General features: G+C 39.4%; 2 protein-coding genes across 2 annotated transcripts in view; one reads left to right on the top strand and one right to left on the bottom strand.

Annotated features, from left to right (window-relative positions):
• Positions 1 to 23394, top strand: part of LOC109410775 (mucin-3A) — a 619568-nt gene that overhangs the window by 288567 nt on the left and 307607 nt on the right. The window lies entirely within an intron of this gene.
• Positions 21604 to 23394, bottom strand: LOC134286829 (uncharacterized). The gene has a single exon (XM_062848513.1). It carries the CDS (start codon positions 23392 to 23394, stop codon positions 21604 to 21606), a length of 1791 nt encoding a protein of 596 aa, XP_062704497.1.

Consider the following 23394-nt stretch of genomic DNA (forward strand, 5'->3'; position numbering starts at 1 on the left):
GGTACTCCGAAGAAGAAGAAGAAGAAGAAGAAGAAGAAAACGAAGAAAAAACAAGAAGAAGAACAAGAAGAATGATAAGAAGAGTAGAATAGAAGAAGAAGAAGGAGAAGAAGAAAGGTGGTATATCCGATCATAAGTTACTCCCATTACTTTACCCTGGTTGTAGTGGTTTTCTTGGTCTCCTTTCTTATACCATGCAATGCAATCGCGACAACGAATCTTTTGCTATTTAAAAGGATTGGAGCTAAGTCCTTTTGAATACAGACCAGGAGCAATAACCATTACAACACCAAGCGTTTTTTCTATTGCATCATTAGACCGCATTGGACCATCTATCAAATCGTGCAGTTTCCTTTCACATCGATCATGATCATTTCATTAAAATTACAAAACATAAATGTCGCTTACAAGTCAGCCACAACAAACCGATTTACGCCACCTCAACCGGACTCTAATACAAAATACCCGTTCGTCGCGTGAGATAATCATCACCAAACGCTCCGTTATCAATAAACGAAAAGGTCTTCTGGTGGCTGCTGCTTCTGATGCTGCAGTAAAAACCCGACCGATTTATAGTTTCGGAGGTGAAACTTTGTATTACCAGCATGCTGCTGATGCTGGTGCTTGTCATAGCGGCAAATAAAATTAGCACCTTCTGGGAATCTTGTTTCACCGCCTTTACTGCATCATCGCTCTCCAGGAGGCACGACATCATTACCCCTCGACTTAGACACTTTGAGATGCTTATGAAAGATGGGTCGAAGAGCCACGAAATCCTCATCAATCACCGATCAGGTTTCTGCACCCAGCCATCAGAGACCCTTCAACGGCGACGACGAATTCCTCCATTATGGAGTGGCGCTCCGGTTGGCTGGTGGGCAATCATAATCATAATAAATATTTTCCACCACTTTGGGAACAACTTTATGATTATTTGACGGTTTTGGCAGGTCTTTCAACCGGAATCGACGCGTCGCGGCGTCCATCATTAGGTAGGTATCGGAAAACTGTGAAGGGAGCAAACGTGATAGCACGACTCGACGAGGATGATCATCGCCCCTTGTGGTGGTTTTGATGGTTATGGACCAATTAGTTTCGATGTGTCATAATTTTGATTCACGGAACGCTGAAAGGCCCCCCTGCTGTCGGGGTGTTACGTAATGCCAGCGAAGAGTTCTCCAGGTGGTTGTTGTTGGGGTTGTTATGTGGTTGAATGCGTGAATTGATCGCTGAATAATCGTAATCGATCGATTATGAGTTGGGGTTGAAGTTGAGGGACCTTGGAGTTCTTATGGGTCTGCGAATGGTGGTGCCACCATTCGCTTGGTCCTAATCGTTATGGCAATTGCCCACCAATTTTAACATATTCATCGATGTATCTGACTGTGTAGGATAGTGCCTGACTTTGAAGGCAACGACAAACTTCTTCATGGTGTCTATTTGTATCTATAAATTAGTTCTACCGTATGTACAAACGCACACGGTTTATTGAATTAATTAGTGTACAATCAGCATAACAAGAGTAGGTCAGTATAAAGCAATAAAGCACTACCTTAGCCAGACCCCACACCCCTCCCGCTGGACGGCTACATAGTAAATGATAACAAAAAAAAATGTCAATGGAATAAATATACCATGAATGTAGATCAACCAATTCAAATGTACTCAAATATGTTTTCATATATATTGTTTTACCAAGTCTGCAATTTTTGAACGTTGGAAACAACATCCTCATGCCACATACCTACTACAATCACAAATAAATCGAAACTGATCTGATACGATCGACCAGCCAATCCACTCAATTGGCAATTAAACAATCGTTGCTAATCATAATCATCATCAGCAGAGGAAAAAACAAATCCTAATGTCATCAATTAGTTCCCAACCAGCGCAGGCCCCGCCATGCTAATTCATTGCTCAAATCACGCCAGAAAAGTGAAAGAAGCAAAAAGTCGTCCCTGAACGACGACGACGACGTCGACGACACGCAAAATTAATGTTCCATTAAATTGTATAACTGCATCTCGGCTTGCCGATAAATCATTGTCTCCAACCAACCAGCCAACAAGCGGAGCATCGCTACTGTTGTCGTCACTAATCGTATTCGTATTTGACTTGGAACCTATATGTAGAGTTGCACCAACTGGCTTGGAGTTGGCATGCGTCAGCACTCAGCTGCGTTCCATTCAGACTAGCGAAACCTCAGAAAACAATCGTATGTTTGATGAAACTACTGACGCTATACGCAAAATTGCAGCGATGCACTATGGGACAGAGCTAAAATTACGTGATACATATCACGATCTCTATTTTCAAATGAATAAAGATGAATTAAAACCCTAGCCGGATAACAAAGTGATATCACTGTGTTATCAGTGTTATCATTTTGTTATTGTCTTTTCTAATTGATGATAACCAGATGATAAAAAAACTACTTATCTATAATTGCTGACTAGTCTGATTAAAACAACGATGGACGGTATACAAAACTGCGTAATGGTTTCAGGAGAACTATCCAGTTCATTCGAATCTCGCCAGGGACTGAGACAAGGTGATGGACTCGCATGCCTAATTGCCTACTCTTCAACATCGCTCTGGAAGGTGTGATTCGACGAGCCGGGCTCAACAGCCGGGGAACGATTTTACAAAATTCGGTCAATTTGTGTGCTTTGCGGACGACATGGACATTATCGCTAGAACATTTGGAACGATGGCAGAGCTGCACACCCGCCTGAAACACGAAGCATCAAAGGACTGTGGTGAATGCCTCAAAAACAAAGTACATGCTGGTAGGCGGAACCGAACACGACCGGATCCGTCTGGGTAGTAATGTTACGATAGACGGGGATACTTTCGAGGTGGTGGAGGAATTCGTCTACCTCGGATCCTTACTGACGGCTGACAACAACGTGAGCCGTGAAATTCGGAGGCGCATCATCAGCGGAAGTCGGGCCTACTACGGGCTCCAGAAGAAACTGCGGTCGAAAAAGATTCACCCACGCACCAAATGCACCATGTACAAAACGCTAATAAGACCGGTAGTTCTCTATGGCCACGAGACATGGACCATGCTCGAGGAGGACCTGCAACCACTCCGAGTTTTCGAGCGACGTGTGCTAAGGACGATTTTCGGCGGTGTGCAGGAGAACGGTTTGTCGCGGAGAAGGATGAACCCAGCATCCAGAAGATGGCCTAAGCCGGAAGGATACGGTGGGCAGGGCATGTTGCAAGAATGCCGGATAACAACCAAAGCTGGTGTTCGCGACTGATCCGGTTGGCATAAGAAGGCGTGGAGCGCAGAGAGCACGATGGGCGGACCAGGTGGAGCGTGACATGGCGAGCATTGTGCGCGACCGAGGATGGAGAGCGGCAGCCACAAACCGAGTATCATTACTATTTTGGTCGATAAAATAGCACTGATTGATAACTAGTTGATAACAAAACCAGTCATTGATCAGCTGTATTTTTCATGTTGATAAATAAAAGTATGTAATGTTGAACAAAATATTGTATAACTCAATTAGTTATCAACTTGAACTCAATGATACCTTAACTTCTTATCATTTTAGTATTCAAGAAGTAAATTTGAGTTATCACTTTTGATATGTTGGCTCTTAATTAAACCTAAATGATAACAATCTCAATTATCAACCGAATGATAACCAGGTAACAGAACTTGTATCATTTTGTTATCCGCCTATACCAAGACAAGGTATTGGACGGTTATCCTGGTATTGGAAATATCCTATTTTGGTATTGTGTAGATATTGAGTCACAGACCAAGCATACCTCAATGAGTTATTGGTTTGGTATTGAGGACTGTTTGAGGTATTATGCAATTATGGAAAAATCATCATTTGTATGGAAAAATTGTCGGTTATTATTGAGGTATTGCAATACCTGATGTTATTATTCACGAGGTATTCGTAGAACACACACCAATTATTATTTTGGGTATTTTACCTCTTATACAGGGCTCCTTAATACCTCATTCATACCTGATTTTGGTATTTTGCAGCTCTTTTCTATTGCTCGGGTAACCAATCCAACAAATGGATCCATTTCGGCATTATTCCACGCAATTTTTTATGCATTAACAGGTAGAGCATTATTTGCAAAACCCTAGAAGAAATTCTACGCCTTATAAATTTTAAAATTTTTGTATGGGAAAAGGGCAGACAATTAAACGTTCCATAATAAATACAAAATTTCCCATAAATAATTCGAAAAGTCCCAGTGAAGAAACAGGGGTGTAAGCAGTAATAAATAACAAAAGTTCCATAAACAAATAGAAAAATGCATAAATAAATCAAAAGTTTCCATAAATAATTGATTTTTGAGCAATTAAAAACGTCAAAAATGCAATGAATAAATCAATTGTTGCAATAAAAAAAGCCAATTTTCCCACCAAATAACTTCGAATTTTCCATAAATAAATCCGATTTTTCCATAATAAATTAGAAAATTCACAATAAAAAAATATCGAAAAAGCAATAAAAAATTCAAAAAATGCAATAAAAAATGACGAAATTACCCATGAAAAACAAATGCAGAAAAGTATGAGACAGTGAAATGCTGAATCGCACTTATATAATTGAATCGACTGAAAAGCTTGCGTAACTATGATTGCAATTTACCAAGCAATTGCTTGCTGTCCGAACTCGCTATCGCTCGTCGGACCTAAAAAAAGGGATAACATCTATGTTTGCATTATACCGGGCAAATTCTTGAATCTGTGGTTTGCCTAGAACCGAATCGATGCAGTTGCGGTGCATCGGATATCGGAAACTTCGGCGGCCTTCTGCCGCCTCAGTTCCTCAATCCTCTATGCGGCTTCGCCGCATGGTCTATGTCATTTTTGGCTCAAAATGCATTTACGTTTATTGCTCGTTTTTTGACATTTATTGATAATTTATTTTTTTGTTATTGCACTTTTTGAATTATTTATTGCTTTTTAGATATTTTTTTATTGTGAATTTCCCAATTTATTATGGAAAAATCGGATTTATTTATGGAAAATTCGAAGTTTTTTGGTGGGAAAATTGGCTTTTTTTATTGCAACAGTTGAATTATTCATTGCATTTTTGGCGTTTTTAATTGCTCAAAAATCAATTATTTATGGAAACTTTTGATTTATTTATGCACTTTTCTATTTGTTTATGGAACTTTTGTTATTTATTACTGCTTACACCCCTGTTTCTTCACTGGGACTTTTGGAATTATTTATGACGAATGATCACTTTCTTATGAGTCGTTTATATTTTAGCCATGGGAAAAGTGTACGAGGGGGGAGGGAGGTTCGAAATGACCAAATTGTGGTCTATGTGGTTTATGAATTGCCTCTTTCATAAGTTGACGAAGCAGCCTGGTGATTTATTTGTGGAAATACTTTGGCGTATCCGTAAAAAAATCTTTAGTCCGTTTTGAATGGCATTTTTTTTATATTTTCTTCATAAATTTCTTTAGAAATGATTCAGCTAAATCAAAAAAAAAAAAATTTCGGAAGGCGTTCTTGAAGTGCCACCCTCGAAACAAAGATTCAACGTTTAAAAGATGATGTGAAAAAATGAGTATCGTTTTGCAAGACGAATTCTGCTAAATTATTCTGTAGCATATAATGATTTTACAATGTGGAGAACACTTTAAGAAAATATTTAGGAAGCATAATAAATGAATAAGGAACTCAGAAAACTTGTCTAGTATTTATTATTATATTTTTTTTTTCTTTTTTAAGCATTTCTCAACTATTTTTCCGAACATTTTCCAAGATCTGCCAAATCTGCAACATTTTTTTTTCAAGAATAATGTGTAAAGCAAGCAGGAAAAAGGAAATTTTTCAAGAATTGTTCCAAAATCCCGCAGGCAATTTGGGGTTAGATTCAAAGGGGTGTAAGTGACGAAAACCCACTTTCGAGTAAATGAGGTTTAAGGGCAAACGTCTTGCCATCCCGCTTCAACAGTGCATCAAAACTTCAAACGCACAAATCTCAAGAAGCAAGCTTTACACAACAAAGCATTTTAGTATTATGTGAGCAATGTAATAAGCTTAACATATGAAGATCAGGTGCGCTGTTTTTGTTTACGAAGAGATTTGTGCCCTCGAAATCGTGAATATAGTGGAGCGGACCTGGTTGGATGGTTAGAACACGTGACTATCACGCCGAGGACCTGGGATCGAGTCCCACTCCCGACAAACTCACGAAAAAATGTGAGTTCTTCCTTCGAAAGGGGAGTAAAGCGTGGGTCCCGAGATGAACTAGCCTAGGGCTAAAAATCTCATTAATACAGATACAAAAAAAAAATCGTGAGTAGGTGCCAAAGTCGGCCATTGTGGCGGTCATGTTGGAATTCTAACAAGGCTGTCCTTTAAGTTTTTCTCCGATTTTTCACTCCATACAAAGTGTATGGAGTTTCAAAATCGACCCATTTTTTCCGATTTATTCGATTTTCATCAATAGATATCCGATTTTTTCAACATTTTTTTCAATTGTTTTTATTGGAATTTCTGTTAGAAATAGAACTATACAGTTTATTCATTCCTATAGTTTGTTCTACGTAGTTCTGTGGTTTCAGTGCTCAACAGCATAGAAAAAGTAGAACATGACGCAGATTTTTTTTTTAGAATATCCCAGGTGATCCAAACTGTTTTGAGTGTAGATCCTAAAATCTACGGGTGTAACGGTAACTTCTATCATTATACAAAGCTACGATTTTTAATCTATCATGTCCAGTAAGTCTTCGGAAAGTTCAATGGACAGATAAGCTGGGGTTATCCAAAATACTATGATGTTAAAATCTGGTATCTACAGCAATTGAAGTTTCTGTTTTAGCTGGATGGTAACATAACCAACCGCAATGATTGTATCTATTTATTTCTATAGCGCTAATAACAATTATAATAAAACAGAATCGACAATTCTTCACTACAACACTCGGTTCATGGCTGTAGTCCTTATACTCGACCGCGTCCCTCATTTGCCTTTATATCTTCACCTTAGCTGGAAGTTCTTAGTTGTAGAGAAGTTTATTAATCCTGAAATATCTCAAATTGATTTTGGAATAGCTCTGAGTTTACCTGAAGTTCACGGTAAACTTGGTAACATAAAAAACTGACTTCAAAAATGAGTTTCATAATAGTTTAAACAACCTTGAATTTTTCAAAAACACAGAACAATGCCTACTAGTCTTCGGAGAAAACTCTAAGAATAAAAATATCATTATTTAGAGTAGCAAGCTAGCATTGCTAGTGTAGATATAAAGTTGTGTACTCCATAAAAACTATATGATCTAAATTATCACAAATCTATCATAAAGTGACCCTTGAGAGTTAAGAGGTTGTAACGTTTTGACGTTTTTATTCTGTTTAAGTAAAATAAAGTTTGAATTCAGTTAGATTAAATTGTTGAATTTGTTCAATATTTCGATTTTGATTTTAAAATTTGTTTTTTTTTTTTATAATTCATTATTAGTTTTCATGATTATTTTAGTTTAATTTGTAGCTTTTGACGTTTTTATCTTTTCAAGTAAAATCTCATTTGAATTAGATTCGTTGAATTTGACTTTTGAATTGACAGTTTGAACCGTTTTTATTAGTAGAGATTATCCGTTTCATGTAAGGTTTGTGTCTAGACTAAGCTAATGACGATTCATGTTACGTATCTTATAGGACTTTTTCGAAGGCGTTAAATAGTTTTTACGGCCATGTGCGATTTGAATTTGGCGCACTTGTAAATAATTGTTTGTACATTCAATAGACGACTGCTTCAATAGCAGGAAATTTACTTGACTAGAGAAATCGACTTGACTCCATCACTTTATAGTTAAGTCGGCTGGAGAGCAGAAGTGAGCTTCGGCGACCTTCTCCCAGTTTGTAGTTTTTTAAGGTGTGTAGTGTTTCTTAGAGTTGAAGTTTAGTAAATTTGTGTTGTTTGAAGTGAGTTTAATTTGAATTGCTTTAATTTGAATTGTCTTTGTTCTCGTTTTGTAGTGTTTAAAAATTGGATTTTGTCGCCAGGGGCAGACACTCTGCTTCCTGAGCATTCGTTTAATTTTCCAAAAGGTAATTGTGTAATTGAATTTGTTTTAGTGTATATTGTTCTGATTTGTGTTCGTCTTTGGACCTCAGCGTCCAAAAAGACGCTTTTTATTTTGGCTTCAAGCCTTTTTCGCTGCTCCTCGCCCGCCAAAACTGGCAGTCAAACGGAGAGTAGGGATGACATCCGGCCTACCCGCGTGCGGTTTAAGCACGATCGGGCAGAGTACCGGACCGCCGACACTCCCCCTCCGCACCTATAATCCGGCGAACGAAAAGGAGAGCGTATCGTCGACGATTGGCCACGGAAATGCACCGACAACGGAAAAGCCTGCGCAGGTACGTCGTTTTGAGTTCATGGCCATGATCATACACACACACAACACACACACACACACACTTGACGAGCATTTGTAAAAGACAATATACATACGAATGAATTCAATTGTTTTAGTTTTTCTTTGTTTTATTATACATTTTTGTTTTATTCCTTAAATTCATTCAAATAAATTCACTTCAGTGACTCCTAAATGTTCTCTTGATTGCTTACTTGTTGTGTATTCAGTTTTTCTCTCCCGTTTAGTGTAAATTTCCGTTATTGTTTCAGTTTAAACGTTATTTGTATTAAGTTTTTAGTACGTTTAAAGATTTTAAGCCACGGCCGTTCGAGAAAGCCTTGAGATAAGAGTCGTCTTGGTCGGGCAAACTTAAATATGAACCGGTGGTCTCTCGTTCGCGAGAGTGGCGCAAAAGCCACCGAGTTTTAAGACTCTCGAGTAAATTCGGCGGATGCTATTTGGTTGTGTATAGTGGTTGTTTTTATCAACGAATCTCCATAACAGTAAGGATGGCATATAATATCCCAAAAATATATAACAACGCTTATTGTTCCTCGAACTACTTTGGTAAATACAGTGGATGTAACACTACTTAACGTACTGGTAAAAGCTATCACAAGTGTTGACCTGAAGCTATGGTATCCGAAGTAGTTTTCTTGATCTGGAATATCTCAAAACTATCTTGGAATAACTCATGAAATGCCAGGGGGATTACAGAATACAGTTGGATGTACAATGGTACAGTTCATTGTGAAAATAGCTATTGTTACTGTCAGGATCTAAACTTCAGAACAGCTTAGACGACCCTGAATATATCAAAGGGTTATAACAATTTCTAGTAGACTTCAGATTGCTCCAGTATCCGCAGTTGATTATGTAACGTTACTCGGATCTAAAAAAACTGGTCGCAGTGACTTATATACCCAACAAGGAATAAAGAACGTTACTCAGTGTAGCAGATATGGCTACTGTTACGAGTTTAGACCTGAATTTTTGAACTCCAAGGTAGTTTGGCTGACCTGGAATATTCCTATAGTGTCTATAAATGACATTGTAGATTTAAAGAGCTTAACGGATCCCAGTTAATTATGTAATGCTATTGTTTATGGCTAAAACACATAAAGTAATTCTTGCAGATTTGAAAGATTTCCTTATAGGACAGTTTGGAACACCTAGAACATCTCAGAATATAAAACACCTTTTGATATTCTTGATGAAGGTCAAATGAATACATATGAATGTTACCAATATCCAAATTCAGCTTTTAGAACAACTGGTATGTCAATTATTTCGTTTCACCAAACTTTATGGTGTTCAGGATGTTCTAGGTTGTTAGTAATGTTTCAAATACAAACATATCCATTTTTCCTCTTTAGAGGACTCAATTTGCAACAACTTTGACGAAAACAGTGTTTTGTTTTATTGATTGTGTGATGTGCTGTATACGTTTCTATGTTGAGGTCATATGTGACCCCTCCGGCTTCAAAGGGTTAAGGCCTTTTTACTGTCTTTCCTAATCACTTTTGCATCTAAATTCCTATGCTAAGAGGCAGGTTGGAGCAATTATTTCTGCGCGGAAATAGCTACTAAAAGCTTTGAATAGCTCTGGTATAAACATTCTTACTTTCCCAGAACGGCTTATTTTTTTTAGGGCAAAAATTGGGTCTCTACTGGAAATCTTCTACCACACCGTCTACCCTCTAACATAAGAGCTATTATATTCAAATAACCTTCAGTGCACGTAATACTTCTTCAATTAGCGTTCACGAAAGATAATCTAATGCACTACAAAACAGACAATTACGTATGTGCTTCACATAATGACAAATCTTTTGATATGCACTAAAAAAACTCGCCGAACATTCCCACAATAGTCTGATGAGAGGAACTAAAGTCCTCTACCTGATGTGGGGCTATGTGTGGTGACTACATCGCAATTCACTCGCGTAAGGGAGCTATTGTTGGTACGTATATAGGTCTTCCGACGGAAAAAAAAAACTCTTGTCCAAACACCCATTCGGATGACATCAAAAATTTATTAGCAAACACAAATTTCACACGAGTTTCCACCACAAATGGCTGTTTAAAAGGAAAATAATATCCCTTTTCGTCTGATCCCCCTCAGTTGGGAATTGAGAGACCAAAAACCCAAATAAAAAGTAATTCCCGCAACTAGCCAACACAAAACCATCATCTATCATCATCAGCTGTCATCGCCAGTTGGGCGAGAATTCCCCTGTCCTACGACACCTAGTACGACACTACTACCTACTGTCAGCCAGGCAGCTCTGCGGTATACCAATGTAGAACTGTTAAATTAATTTGTTAATTTCATGCAAAGCTGATCGCCGCCGTCGTCCGCCGGGGTCTCTCCCACAATCACCACCTCCACGTCCAGCCAGCCAGACAGAGCGATTCATCGCTGAAGCTGAAGACGTCCACAACGATCAGCGCGATGATTGATGATTGTGTGTGTCGTTTGCGGTGGAGTTCCCATCATCATCGTCCATATGTGAATGCACACGCAAATCTACGACGGCAGCAGCAATCAAATGGTCGGCGTTAAGTCAGAGAGGACCATGTGTCTTTTGCTTAATTTCTAGAAAAACGACTTTAAAGTTTGCTACTCTATAAGTTTTGAGTTTTTCAACGAATGTTCTTGAATTTTTGCCATGAATCTTAATAACTATTCATCACAGCATCACTCTGTATTGATCGAGAAAAAACGTAAAAAAAAGCTTGAAACCGAGAAATTGCTATGTAATTGATTGTACTTAGTCCACTCTGACTGAACGGTTTTTGGAAAATCTTCAACCAACTACAGTTCACACTCAAGTTTTTACATATTTGATGAAAAAATAATGCACAGGTAGGACAACAGTTAATAGGAGTAGTGTATAATGTGAGCAGGAAGTTTGGAATTTGATATTTCTGTTATTACACTGTCGATTACCATTTTCAATTTTTATGATCAGCCAGAGTGGACCAAGTACAACGATTAATATCACATGAAGGGTAGTCAATTAATGAGCTATTTAAGAATTCCTAACTTGAACATTTAATAGCTAACAACTTTTGAATGTATTTTCATAGTTTGGTACGTTTTTGAAATATTGTAGTTATTAAGTTCTTAATAATTTATTCAGAGGACTGGCATTTTTCAAAAATTCGTTCAGACAGAGTGAACCAAGTACACAATTCTTAAATAATCGGTAAAATCGATTTCTTCATGAAACGGGTATTGGTACATTTCAATATGATGCCCAACAGCTACTAAACAAACATATTTAGATTTGGAAAAGATTACGAAAAGGTATTTTCAACCATTTTTCTTAGAGACACATGGTCCACTCTATCTGCACGCGAAATGCCAAAATATGCTTCAACACGATGATCTGTAAAATACGATATTGACCATAATAAATTGGAATTTCACGTGCTTTCTTGATCAATAATCATCAGAAAATGCGTTAGGGAGTCATACGATTTGGAAACGTATCACATTTTGATGATAAACTATTTTGTTTATTGGATTTTAATCAATAAATATTTTTTCAACTCTCTTGACATCAAGCATATGGTCCACTCTGACTGCACACTATTATCGATTTTTGCAGTTCAATCAAAAGAAAATTGTGCTATAACTCTCGTTAATTGTAACATTAAGAAAATTGGGTGAATGTTCCAAGTAGCTTAAGTAATTCTTAACCAAATGCCCTGAAAATCTAATTTTCGTCAATTTTGTTACTTGGTCCCCTCTGACTTAACGCCGACCAAATGGTAGTTAGGTAGTCGGCGGCAGTCAGCAGTGTGGTGGTCGGAACGGAATACAGGGCAAATCAAAATGAATTGCATCCAACCTTGGTGAGATTCTGGCATTGTTGTACTACTACCAAATGAATTCAAATAATACGTCGACCATGTTTCATTTGGCGGGTCGTGGTTTTGCGATGCACTATGGACCGGGAAGGGAAATTATGCGACAACTGTTGAAGAATCAACGAAGAGTGGTAACAGTTGAATGATGTATTGAATGAGCGAAATTCAAATTAGAAAAGGTTATAAGTAACTACAAACTTAAAAAATACCGGAGATGCATTTCATTGTGAACGTATGTACAAGGTGGCCAAAATGTTTGGGTTTGGCATCTACAGAAATTCCTCCATGATTTGATCCAGAAACTCCTTCAGGACTTCCTCCAGAAATGTGGGCTTCGTGGCCGAGCGGTTAGCGGCGTCAGTCGTTTAGGTGTCTTGTAAGCCTCGGAGTGTGGGTTCGATTCCCGCTCCAGTCGGGGAAACCTTTTCGTCAAACGGAAAATTCTCCACTGGGCCACTGGGTGTTACATGTGTTGTCTGTTTTCGAATGTTTGTACTGTTCAGTCTGTAGAGGCCGTAAGGTCGAAGACGGTGTAATTGTCTTTTTTTTTAATTCATACAGAAATTTCTCCAAGAATTCCGCCAGGTAATCCTCCAAGAAATTCTCCAGGGATTCCTCCAAAAATTCCCACAGGAATTCTTCCTAGAAACTATCAAGGAATTGTTTCAGGGATTCTTCCAGAAAGTTCCTCCGGGGATTCTTTCAGGAATTCCTTCAGGGGTTACTCCAGGAATTCCTCCAGGAGCTCCTCAAGGAACTTCCACAGGAATTCCTACATGAATACTTACCGATACTGCTACAGGAATTCCACCACGCATTCTTCCGGGTATTCCTCCAGACATCAATTCAGGAGTTCCTCCAAGGTTTTCAGGAATTCCTCCAGAGATTACTCCAGGAATTCTTCTGAACATTTCTCCAGGATTTTTTTTAGGCATCCCTCCAGAATATCTGAGGAAATCACTGGAGAATTTCGTGGAGATATTCAATCAGGAATTTCTTCAGAAATTGTTTCAGCAGTTGCTCCAATAATTACTTCAGAAACTCCTACAGTCAGGCCCGGATTTAAGGGGGGGCAATGGGGGCAAGTGCCCCGGGCCCCCCGATTGAGGGGGCCCCTCAAGAATCCCGAAGCACTATATTTATTTTGTTCAACGAATTTATATAAAATACAGTTGTCCTAGAGTAGTTGTAATTGGGTTACCAAAAGTATCGAGATTATTTCATAATCTGAAATTTGAATTGAGAATAAATCGAAATGCTGAACTTCATGGTTTTTTGGTGCACTAGCACTATTTTCAGAATGGATTTTCAATTTTTGTGGGATTTTTTCTTCAATATGAGCTACCATTCTAAAACCATAAAACTGTCTTGTCAATTTATTGATAAATGCAAAACAATTGAAATTAAAAAAAAAAACAACAATAACTAAGCTATTCAATTGTTTCTCCAGAGAGGTATACAATATTCATCAATTGGATAAATAGAAGTTTCTTGTTTATTTTGGTGTACACGAGTTTCTCTAAAACATCTTGAAAGTTTTTATTAAGTTCTGTAGAAAAATTAAAAACGTTTCTTAACAAAACCAAAGATTAATGTTTTCAGAGTAAATTAAACGATGATTGTGTATCAATAGAAATGTCATTTCATTGATTGCTTAATAATTCAATCACTTATTTGACAATGATTGTGCATGCTTCTGTTGATTATACGATTATATTCCAAAAACATCTATACCTATTAATACCCATCTGGCTCAGTTTGTTGAGGGCAGATGTTTTTATGGGAAAGATATGATAATTATTATAAGAGATTTTCAGGAAATTCGGATCAATTTTGGAAACCTAGCTTTCTAAAACATCTCGGAGCAGTGGTAGATATGTAACTATATTTTGGGTTTCACCGACGTTTTCGAGAATTTATTGCTACAGTTGCCCACTAAAGACCTAACTTTTTTCAGTCTAAGTCTTTAATTACTCGTAAAATATTGCTATCGCCAGTAAAAATTAAAAAATAAAGAATTACACAACATTGCCAAAAAAATTAACATAAGGTTTACATCTTTAAAATCTTGCTTTTGGGGGCCTACTCTAACAAGTTTGCCCCGGGCCCCCCGAAGCCTAAATCCGGCACTGCCTACAGTAATTTATAAAGAAATTCCTGCAGCAATTTTTCCAGGAATTTCTGCAGGATTTCCTCTAGGCATTTCTCCAGGAATTATTCCATGGCATTTCTTCCAGAATTCCTTCAGATTCCTTCAGAAATTCTGCCAAGTATTTCTCCAGGGATTCCACTAGAAATTTATCCATGAGTTTCTCCTTCAGGGTTTCTTGAAGGGATTTCTGTAGGAACACCTGCAGTGATTACTCCAAGAATTCTTCTAAGCATTTCTCCAGAAATTATTTTAGGCATTTTTCCAGATTTTCTGAAGAAATCTCTGAAGAGTTTCGTGGAGAAATTTCAGCAGGAATTTCTTCAGGAATTTTTTAATGAATCCCTTCAGAAATTCCTACAGTAATTTATTAAGGAATTACCAAGGTATTTACATATTCTAAGGTAGTCTTAGATGTCAAAACTGGCTGAGCGGCCATTATTTTTTCACCGTGAGAAATTCTGAAAACAAACACCCCCCTCAGCAAATTCCTTTGAAATTTGGCTTCCTCTGCTTTTCCCCACAAACTAAACGACCTGCTTAACCTTCCATTATATAAAAACCTTGGGAATTACTACAGTAATTTCTCCAGGGATTCTTCTTGGAATTTATCCAGCAAATTCTCCTCCGGGGATTCCTCCATACATTCCTCCAGGCATTTCTCTAGGAATTCCATGAATTTCCTCCAGAGTTCCTTCAGGCATTTTTCAGAAATTCTCCCAGACATTCCTCCAGGCATTCCTCCAAAGATTCCTCCAGGAATAGCTTAAGGAATTCCACAAGGTATTTACCTGGAAATACCTCCAGGAATTTTACTAGAAGTTCCTCCAGGAATTTCCGTTGAAATTCATCCAGGATTTTCCAGGATTTTTCCAGGATTTTTCAAGAAATTCCTCCAGGGATTTCTTCACGAATTTCTCCATCGATTTCCCCAGGGATTTCCCTCCGATATCTTCAGGTATCAGGTATCTTCAGAGATTCCTCTTGGTATCGCTTTAAGGATTCCTCCAGGAATTCCAACAAGGATTTCTCCAAGAATTCCAGGGATTCCTCCAGATGTTTCTCTAGTAATTCTTCCAGGAATACCCCAAGAGATATCTTCATAAATTTCTTCTAGAAATTTCTCCAATGATTACTCCAAGAATTGCTCCTAGGATTGCTCCGGAAACTCTTCAATGGATTGCCCCAGGAATTCCTCTAGTGATTCCTTTAGAAATTCCTCTAGGGATCTCTTCCAACAATTTTTCAGAAGTTCCGTGAGAAATTTCAAAAATCCTTTCGGCATCTTTTCCAGGGATGCTTTTGAGATTTTCTCCGGGATCAGGTAATCAGGTAAGATTTTTTTTATTAATTCAAGGACTTCTCGAGGAAATGCTCTAGATTTGTATCGGAATTCTTTAAGATAATACAAAAGCAATGGATGCAGGAGCCAAGAAATTCTTAGAGAACTCAGAAATTCCCCTGGAAACGCCTCAAGTGTTTCCTCTATCCAATGATTGTTTTGGAACTTATCCTAGGATTCCTTCAGAATTCGGCTCTCCTTTCAAATTCTGTAAGGACTTCTCCAGAAATATATCTCGTCTTAACATTTTCCAGGGATTCCTTCAGGAATCCCTCCAACAGTTTCCTCAAGAGTTTACTCAGAAATTTCATCATAAATTCCAGGGTCTTCCAAGCAACACACATGCTTCTTTGAGTCACGGCAGCGCGGGTTTTGGTTGTGCAGAAGTCACTGTGACTTACTTCAAACAAATAAGTACTTACATGCTTAAAGCGCTTTCGGACATTTCTCCAGATAATTCTTCTGGAATTCACCCAGGGTAGACCCTTTCGGAATTCTCTCAGGGTTACCCCCTGAATTTTAGAAATGCTTCAGGAATTCCTCTAAGAATTTCTTCTCAAATTTCTTCAGATATGTCTTTTAAGTTTAAGGATTTTTACGATAATACCTTCATGAATTTAACTATGAATCCTTCCGAGAATACGTCAATTGACATTTCTATATGTATAATTATGCTCTAAGATGAGTGAGTATATGTAGTACATGAATATGAGAATATAAAACTGTCTCTAGGGAAATTTGAGCAAGGATGTTCAAACGGTTTTCCATTATGTTCCAGATGCAGCAGAAAATTATGATAAAAATTCTGGGTTACTACTTAAAAGATCCTGATTTCCTAGAGAATCCATCTACAAAAGCTATGCTACGGAAACGGCTAAGCAGTCTCGAGGAAATCAAACGATACTATTTGATTTTACCCAACGTTTCGACCACTTTTTAGGTCTTCTTCAGGGGTTCTGGAAGGTTTATTGTTCAATTTTTTTGTACTTTGAAATTAATGAATCTAACTTACAATCGCTAATATCGTTTTTCGTCAAATTTTCTGCACATAACTGTCGGGGTCTGGCTAACTATTTTGTACATCGAGCTAAAGCAAACATGGTCAATTACACATATTGGTTTGGACGTTACGTGGTGAATTAGTGATTCGTAGCCAATTTTTAATTTCTCGTCACTAAATTTTTCCACTTGTTTTAGGCACTGTTTAGTTTTCTGTTTGCAAATGTTAAATTGAAAATGGTGGGTTTTGTCTCTATTACCGTCGATGAATCTTTTCTCCAATAGTGTGGCTGCGTACGTTGTGCTTAAGCTACACAAGTCGGTGCGCTGATTCACAGTGTTGGGTCTATTTGTGATGTGACACACCTCTAAAAAGGGGAGATTGTGTGTTTTATCACTTCTGTTGTGTAATTGACCAATATATTAATGTATGTTTGTTTTAGCTCGATGTACAAAATAGTTAACCAGACCGCGACAATTCTATGCAGAAAATTTGACGAAAAACGATAATAGCGATTGTAAGTTAGATTCATTAATTCCAAAGTACAAAAAACTATACAATAAACCTTCCAGAACCCCTGAAGAAGACCAAAAAAGTGGTCGAAACGTTGGGTAAAATCAAATAGTATCATTTGATTTACTCGAGACTGCTTAGCCGTTTTCGTAGCATAATTATCCCATTCAGTCGAACCCTCCCAATCCATCTACAAAAGTTTTGTAAATACCAAAAAATATGGGTTCCAGAAGAAATAATGCACGAGTAAAGAAAAATCCTTAATCTTACCGAAGTTGGTCACCGCTACTAGCACCAAGCTAATTTGTGTAATACATGCGAGCTTTTTTCAACGCATTATTGTACAAAATACAACAGCATGACTGCTGAAGGGTTAATAATGCTTTTAGAATATAATGTTATTATGTTCAATTTCATTGTGTTGCGTTTGATTTTAGAAGAGTTCGTAGGTATGTATTTGCTAAGGGTGCTAAGGGTGGATTTGACCAAAACTATATTTTTGAGAACTGTAAAACGTGTGTAGAATTAGCATAGTTAAATTCGCAAATAAAAAAAAGGACTGAAAAATTTGGAGCACTGTTTTTTAATGATTACCGATGCACTTCGAAGCATATGGAGGTTTAAGAGAAGTTTTTGAGAGTCTCAGGAGAGTTTCAAAGGGGTTTCAAAGCTTTTCATGGGGTTAAGCAAGCTCCTGAGTTTTTAAGAAAAGTTCCGGGGGTCTGAGAGGTTTGAGTGAGATTTGAAAGCGTTTCCAAACATTTCAGTATGTTACACACTGATTCAGAAGAGGCGTTCCAAGGGGTAATAAGTTTGCTTTAGGATTGCTTAATACACTACTGGATTCTTTCTTTTACGTGATTTTTTACGCGGTTTTTTTTACGATTTTTGGATGTTCCTTGGTCGCAATTCCTTACCCTCGGTGCTCATTTTTAAACCAGAGACTTCTCTTATACTCTTTATCACCCTCCCTCAAATTCAGGGCGATTTGATAAATAAAAACATTATCAGCGTCTTTTCTACGCGATTAACTTTTAAGCGGAACCATTTTTCGCGTGAAAACAGGACTTGCAGTTCATGGGGATTTAGGAGGGTTTCAGTGGGGTTTCAAGCCATTTCAAAGCGTTTCAGTGGGCTATAGAATGTTTCAGGAGCCCTACCTTCAGAATTCCTGAGAATTTTAAGGAAGCTACGGTGGTCCATGTTCACGGGGGTCTCCGGGAGGTTTTAGAGAGGTTTCAAGGTGTTCTTAGATACGGTTTGGGTCAAAAATAACCCTAATGCTAAAGGAGGGTTAGGTTTCAATGCGTTACAATGGTTCTTGAAAGCTTTTTGAGAGCTTCAGGGAGTCCTGGGAGTTTCTGGGGGCTACAGAGGTACTTAAGAGAAGTTTCTGGAAGATCTCCGGGGGATTTCAGAGGGGTTTCAGAGGAGTTTCATGGGGACAGTGGTAATGCATATGTCTATCTGAGTATAAACTATACTCGTAAAACAGTGAGTGATCACTAGTTACGCTTGTAAATTCCATGGCCCATACTCTGGGGAGTTGAGAAAATCTCTTTCCAACAGTATGATCCAACAAGGTGAATAAAGAAATTCACATTACTTGTCAAGCTTTCTACAGTATGGTTTGTTACAAGAAGGCCGCAGTAAATACATTGCGACCGTTGAGATAGAAGAATCCATCTAGAAGGAATATTATAGTTACTTCTCACCTCACTCCGTCTATCAATACGCTCCTTCGTATTGGGCGTAAATTTGGGTTTTAGTGTACCAAGTAGAAGAACTTACGGTTCTCAGAACCTCTACAAAACTAATTGGACTTCAAATAGTATCCAAGCCAATTGTGTCACGATTGGAAGTAAAATCACGATGTATTTCCGTAATATATTTGTGAAGCTTGAGCTTAAGCTTGAGCTTGAGCGTAATTGACCGCCCGTGGATGCTACCCCAGTATCGCCAGACCAGCTACACTCACACAAGGAACCAATGAGGTATCTGCCGGTGGCTCAGCAGGCATCTTCAATATGTGAGTGCTGGTGATCTTCTATTTTAAGGTGACACATTGGTGTGTGGGTGCCAGGCGTAAGGTGATAGATTAGTGTATTTATTAGTCTGAAGATAATGCGGCACAGTTCGCTTGATTGCATAACTCGTATGCGTTATATGATAGATTGACACTGTGCTGTGAAAGTTGGAAGGATGGGCAACGGCTTTTTAACCCGTTCCTGCTCTAGCGATGGCTATGAACATGTAAATATACATGAGTTGTATATGTAGAGAAGAGGGGGAAAGTATATAGAGAGATACAAAGTAGGAGGAAAGGGACGAACCAGGGATTGAATCCAGGACCATCTACATAGGAATCAGAAGTAGTAGCCACTACACCACCAACCCCATCTTGATGTATTTCCGTAAGATACTTGTGAAGAAGTCCTTTTAAGGAGAAACTTCAGAGAATACAAACATGGCTGTCACAATGGCCGACTTGGTCCCCTACTCACCTTTTTAAGAGCACCAATCCTGAAAATTCGCAAACAAATGCTCTCGTTTTGAAAAAGCTGCTTCTCTTTGCAAGTGAGCAAGGCCAGGATAAACAAGTGTGGCTTGGTTCGATGCTTCGATCGTCAGATTTGTGCCTCTAAAGTTTGTATGCGAAATTGCAATAGGATTTCTTGATGTTTCGCCTTAACTGATCTAACTCATAGGTCTCCCTCCAGTTAGTTTTTGTGGATAAGGCTATGGGTCACCTATACGGAGAAGGCGGGTTCGATTCCCGTTCCGGTTGGGATTTTTTCTCGACTTCCCTGGCCATAGTGTATCATAGTGCTTATCACACAATATACCAACTCATGCAATGGCAGGTAAAATGCCCTTGAAGTTATAGCTGTGAAAGTGCTCAAAGAACACTAAGTTGAAGAGAGACAGGTCAAGTTTCAGTGGGAACGTAAGGCCACAAGCAAGACAACGAATCTTATATTTTAACACGTTCCACGACCATAACCAAACCGGGACTCAAATCCAGCTATCTAATTCTACAACACGGTTCATTTGGTTATAATTCCAATTAAGTAAGTCGATCGGTTCCCTCGTGGACACACCTGCCAAGCCACCGAAATTCATTATCACAAAACCCCGCCTGTTTTCGCGAAAAATACTAAATCATATGCAAATTAATCATCGCGTCAGCCCATGATTTTGTCGCCGACAACGCATCAATCAAAACAGGATGGTGGCCTTGTCGTCGCACCGTCGTCGGTCGGACCCAAAACAGGAAAGTAGCGTTGCAATCAAGACCCCCGAAAACCGCGCCTTTGTTTTTTCCATTTTCGGGTGCGAATTAAAACCCATCATCACCGTCGTCAACCATCCCATCCTTGTGTACCGAGGTTCAAGCTACAGCTGCCGCCGAGGTAAAGTCATAAAATATGTGATCATTTATAAGTGCGGCGCGGCGGCGCGAACCAGCAGCCCGCCAAACTTGTTTCGCAAAGTCAAGCTTTTTCGCGGTGACCAACGACGGGCGGGCAGTCAATAAATGTGCAGCTTTGTCCATAACGGTGAATTTTTCGGTCAATTAAAACGGAGAATTTGCATCGAAACATGGGGCTGTGCGAGGTAGAACGACTTGGTGTGGCTCCAGCCCAAAGAGGTCATGTTTTTTTGCGAAATGCGTGGTACTTCGGGGTAGAGGGCTGTTGGAAGAAAAGCTGCGATCGTCGCCAGAATTATCCGAATTCATTAAATCTTTATTACCGAGAGAGAGAGAGTTACAAATTCCTATAGGAAAATATAATTTTAGTTTTCTTAGTAGTCATTCCCATTACCCATTAACTTACATTTAGTAATTCGCTTGTCTTCAACGTTTACGATACAACTGAGTCTAGAGCATCCCTACCGCCGGTGTACGTTGGCCTGTTATATAACGTTTTGTTAAGCAAACGGCGATTTCAAGAGTAATTAAGTGGTTTTTACCTTATTGTACCACCTACAATCCGTGGATTCAGACAGTAGAATTTCCCAACTATATTCACTATTTCCTAGACGTATCTGCGGTGAAAAAGTCTAATCACAAATTCACAATAAATAGCAAATAATGTTCATGATCTGCATCACCTCACCTTATAAGCTATTAGATTAAATCAAATAAAGAGCACTGATATTTGAGTAATCACTGATTCATGGGAGTATAGTATATCAAATATTTGCCAGCTATTAAACAGTATTTTCTGCAAATCAGTTAAGCTAAACCGTTTTGTCTCAGCTCACAAATTTCTGCTTATCATCATGTATGACAAATTGAACAACGGGAATGACGGATGGTGTCATTCAAGTGGTAGCTGATTTCTAGGTAGCGTTGGTGGTAGTAGCAGTACGAGGGGCTCGCTGATCGACGGGCGCGCTTACAGTCCCCCCGGAATGCGCAGAAGGTTCTCCTGGAGCGCATTGGTCCTTAACGCCTACGTCGAGCACTGCTAACTTCACAGTGGGGCGTTCGTAGATGCCTTGACTAGTCTGCACTGTAGCTCTTCTTACTTGGCCGTCCGAACTTGGTCTGGTCGCGATTTCCCGTCCTAGTGGCCAGCTGTTACGAGGAGCTTTCGGGTCTACAATGACTACGACATCGTTGACTTGAATTGGTTCTACCTTGGTGAACCACTTGGAGCGGCGTGTGATCACGGGCAAGTAGTCTCTCAACCACATCCTCCAGAATTCGTTAGCCATAATCTGCGACTGTTTGAAGCTGTTGCGAAGCATTGACGGACTGTCACTGTATGGCACCCATGGTTTCAGTCCGTTCGACGTTCCCAAGAGAAAATGGTTGGGTGTCAGCACTGGTGATTCGTCGTTTTCTAATGGGATCTCGGTCAGTGGTCTTGAATTGATTACGTTCTCGATTTCGATTAGAGTGCTGTTCAGCACCTCGTCTGTGGGCAGCCTTCTCCATTGTAGTCTGGACAAATTCGACTTTACGTTCCGGATCAGGCGCTCCCAAGCCCCGCCCATGTGTGGGGACGCTGGTGGTATGAAGCTCCACTCAGTGCTTGGTGTGGTGAACTCGCTCATCAGTTGTTCCTGGTCGACATTCTGCAAAATATCCTTCAGCTCTTTGCTTGCACCCTGGAAATTGGTGCCGCGATCGCTAAAGATAATAGCGGGAACCCCTTTTCTAGCCATAATGTTGCGTAACGCCAATATACAAGAATCAGTTGTCAGTGTGTGGGCTAGTTCTAAGTGGATTGCGCGTATCGTAAGGCAAGTTGCCAGGACTCCCCAACGCTTTTCGGAACGGCGTCCAACAGTAACGATCATAGGACCGAAGTAGTCCACTCCCATGAAAGTAAATGGTCGTGTAAAGGCGGCTAGACGTTGCAGTGGCAAGTCACTCATGAAAGGAGGGTGTGGAGTTGCGTGGTAGTTTTTGCATTCTTGGCATTCCTTTCGTACGGTTTTGTACGCTGCCTTCAGTCTTGGAATCCGGTAGCGCTGACGTACTTCATTGATAGTTGTTTGGTGGTTCTGATGGTTGAACCGCTTGTGGAAGTCGAGGAGGATTAACTTGGTGATTGAGTGGTCGCCAGGAAGAAAAAATGGTTGAACTGCATCTCGGGCGATGACCGAACAGGCTTGCGTTCTTCCTTGGATCCTAATAACCTTAACTTCATCCAGAAAGACGCATTGACGAAAAAGAGGGCTACTTCTTGGCAAATGCTTGTCCGGATTTTTGGAGTTCCTGTTCTTCGAAAGGATTGTAATTTCATCGGCAAAGGCAGCTAGCTGTGCCACGCGGTACAGATAGTATTCTGCATCTCTCAGCTCTTGGCTATTCAACGGTCCGCTGTTGCGATCTGCTTGTTGAACGGTAAGCCTCAAGTTTCGAACGTAGCGGAGTACATAGGCAGTGCAACGAAGCATTTTTTTGCCAATCAGAGAATCGACTAATGTCGACTGCACATTCATCGACTTTCGTATGCTGAAGCAGATGTGGACGTAGCTCTTCCGTTGTGCTTCCAAAGTGATGCTTTGAGGAGGGCCAATGCTCAGCTGATTTCCATAAGAACTCCGGACCTCGGAACCAGCGGCTCGATGAAGACAAATCCGAATTATGTCGCCACTTTGTTCCCTCATCTGCCACAT

The sequence above is a fragment of the Aedes albopictus genome, chromosome 2 (assembly GCF_035046485.1).
Source record: "Aedes albopictus strain Foshan chromosome 2, AalbF5, whole genome shotgun sequence".
NCBI lineage: Eukaryota > Metazoa > Arthropoda > Insecta > Diptera > Culicidae > Aedes > Aedes albopictus.

Bases quoted from the DNA above. Each gene is read 5' to 3' on its own strand.
- LOC134286829 (XM_062848513.1), bottom strand. From the start codon at position 23,394: ATGTGGCAGATGAGGGAACAAAGTGGCGACATAATTCGGATTTGTCTT.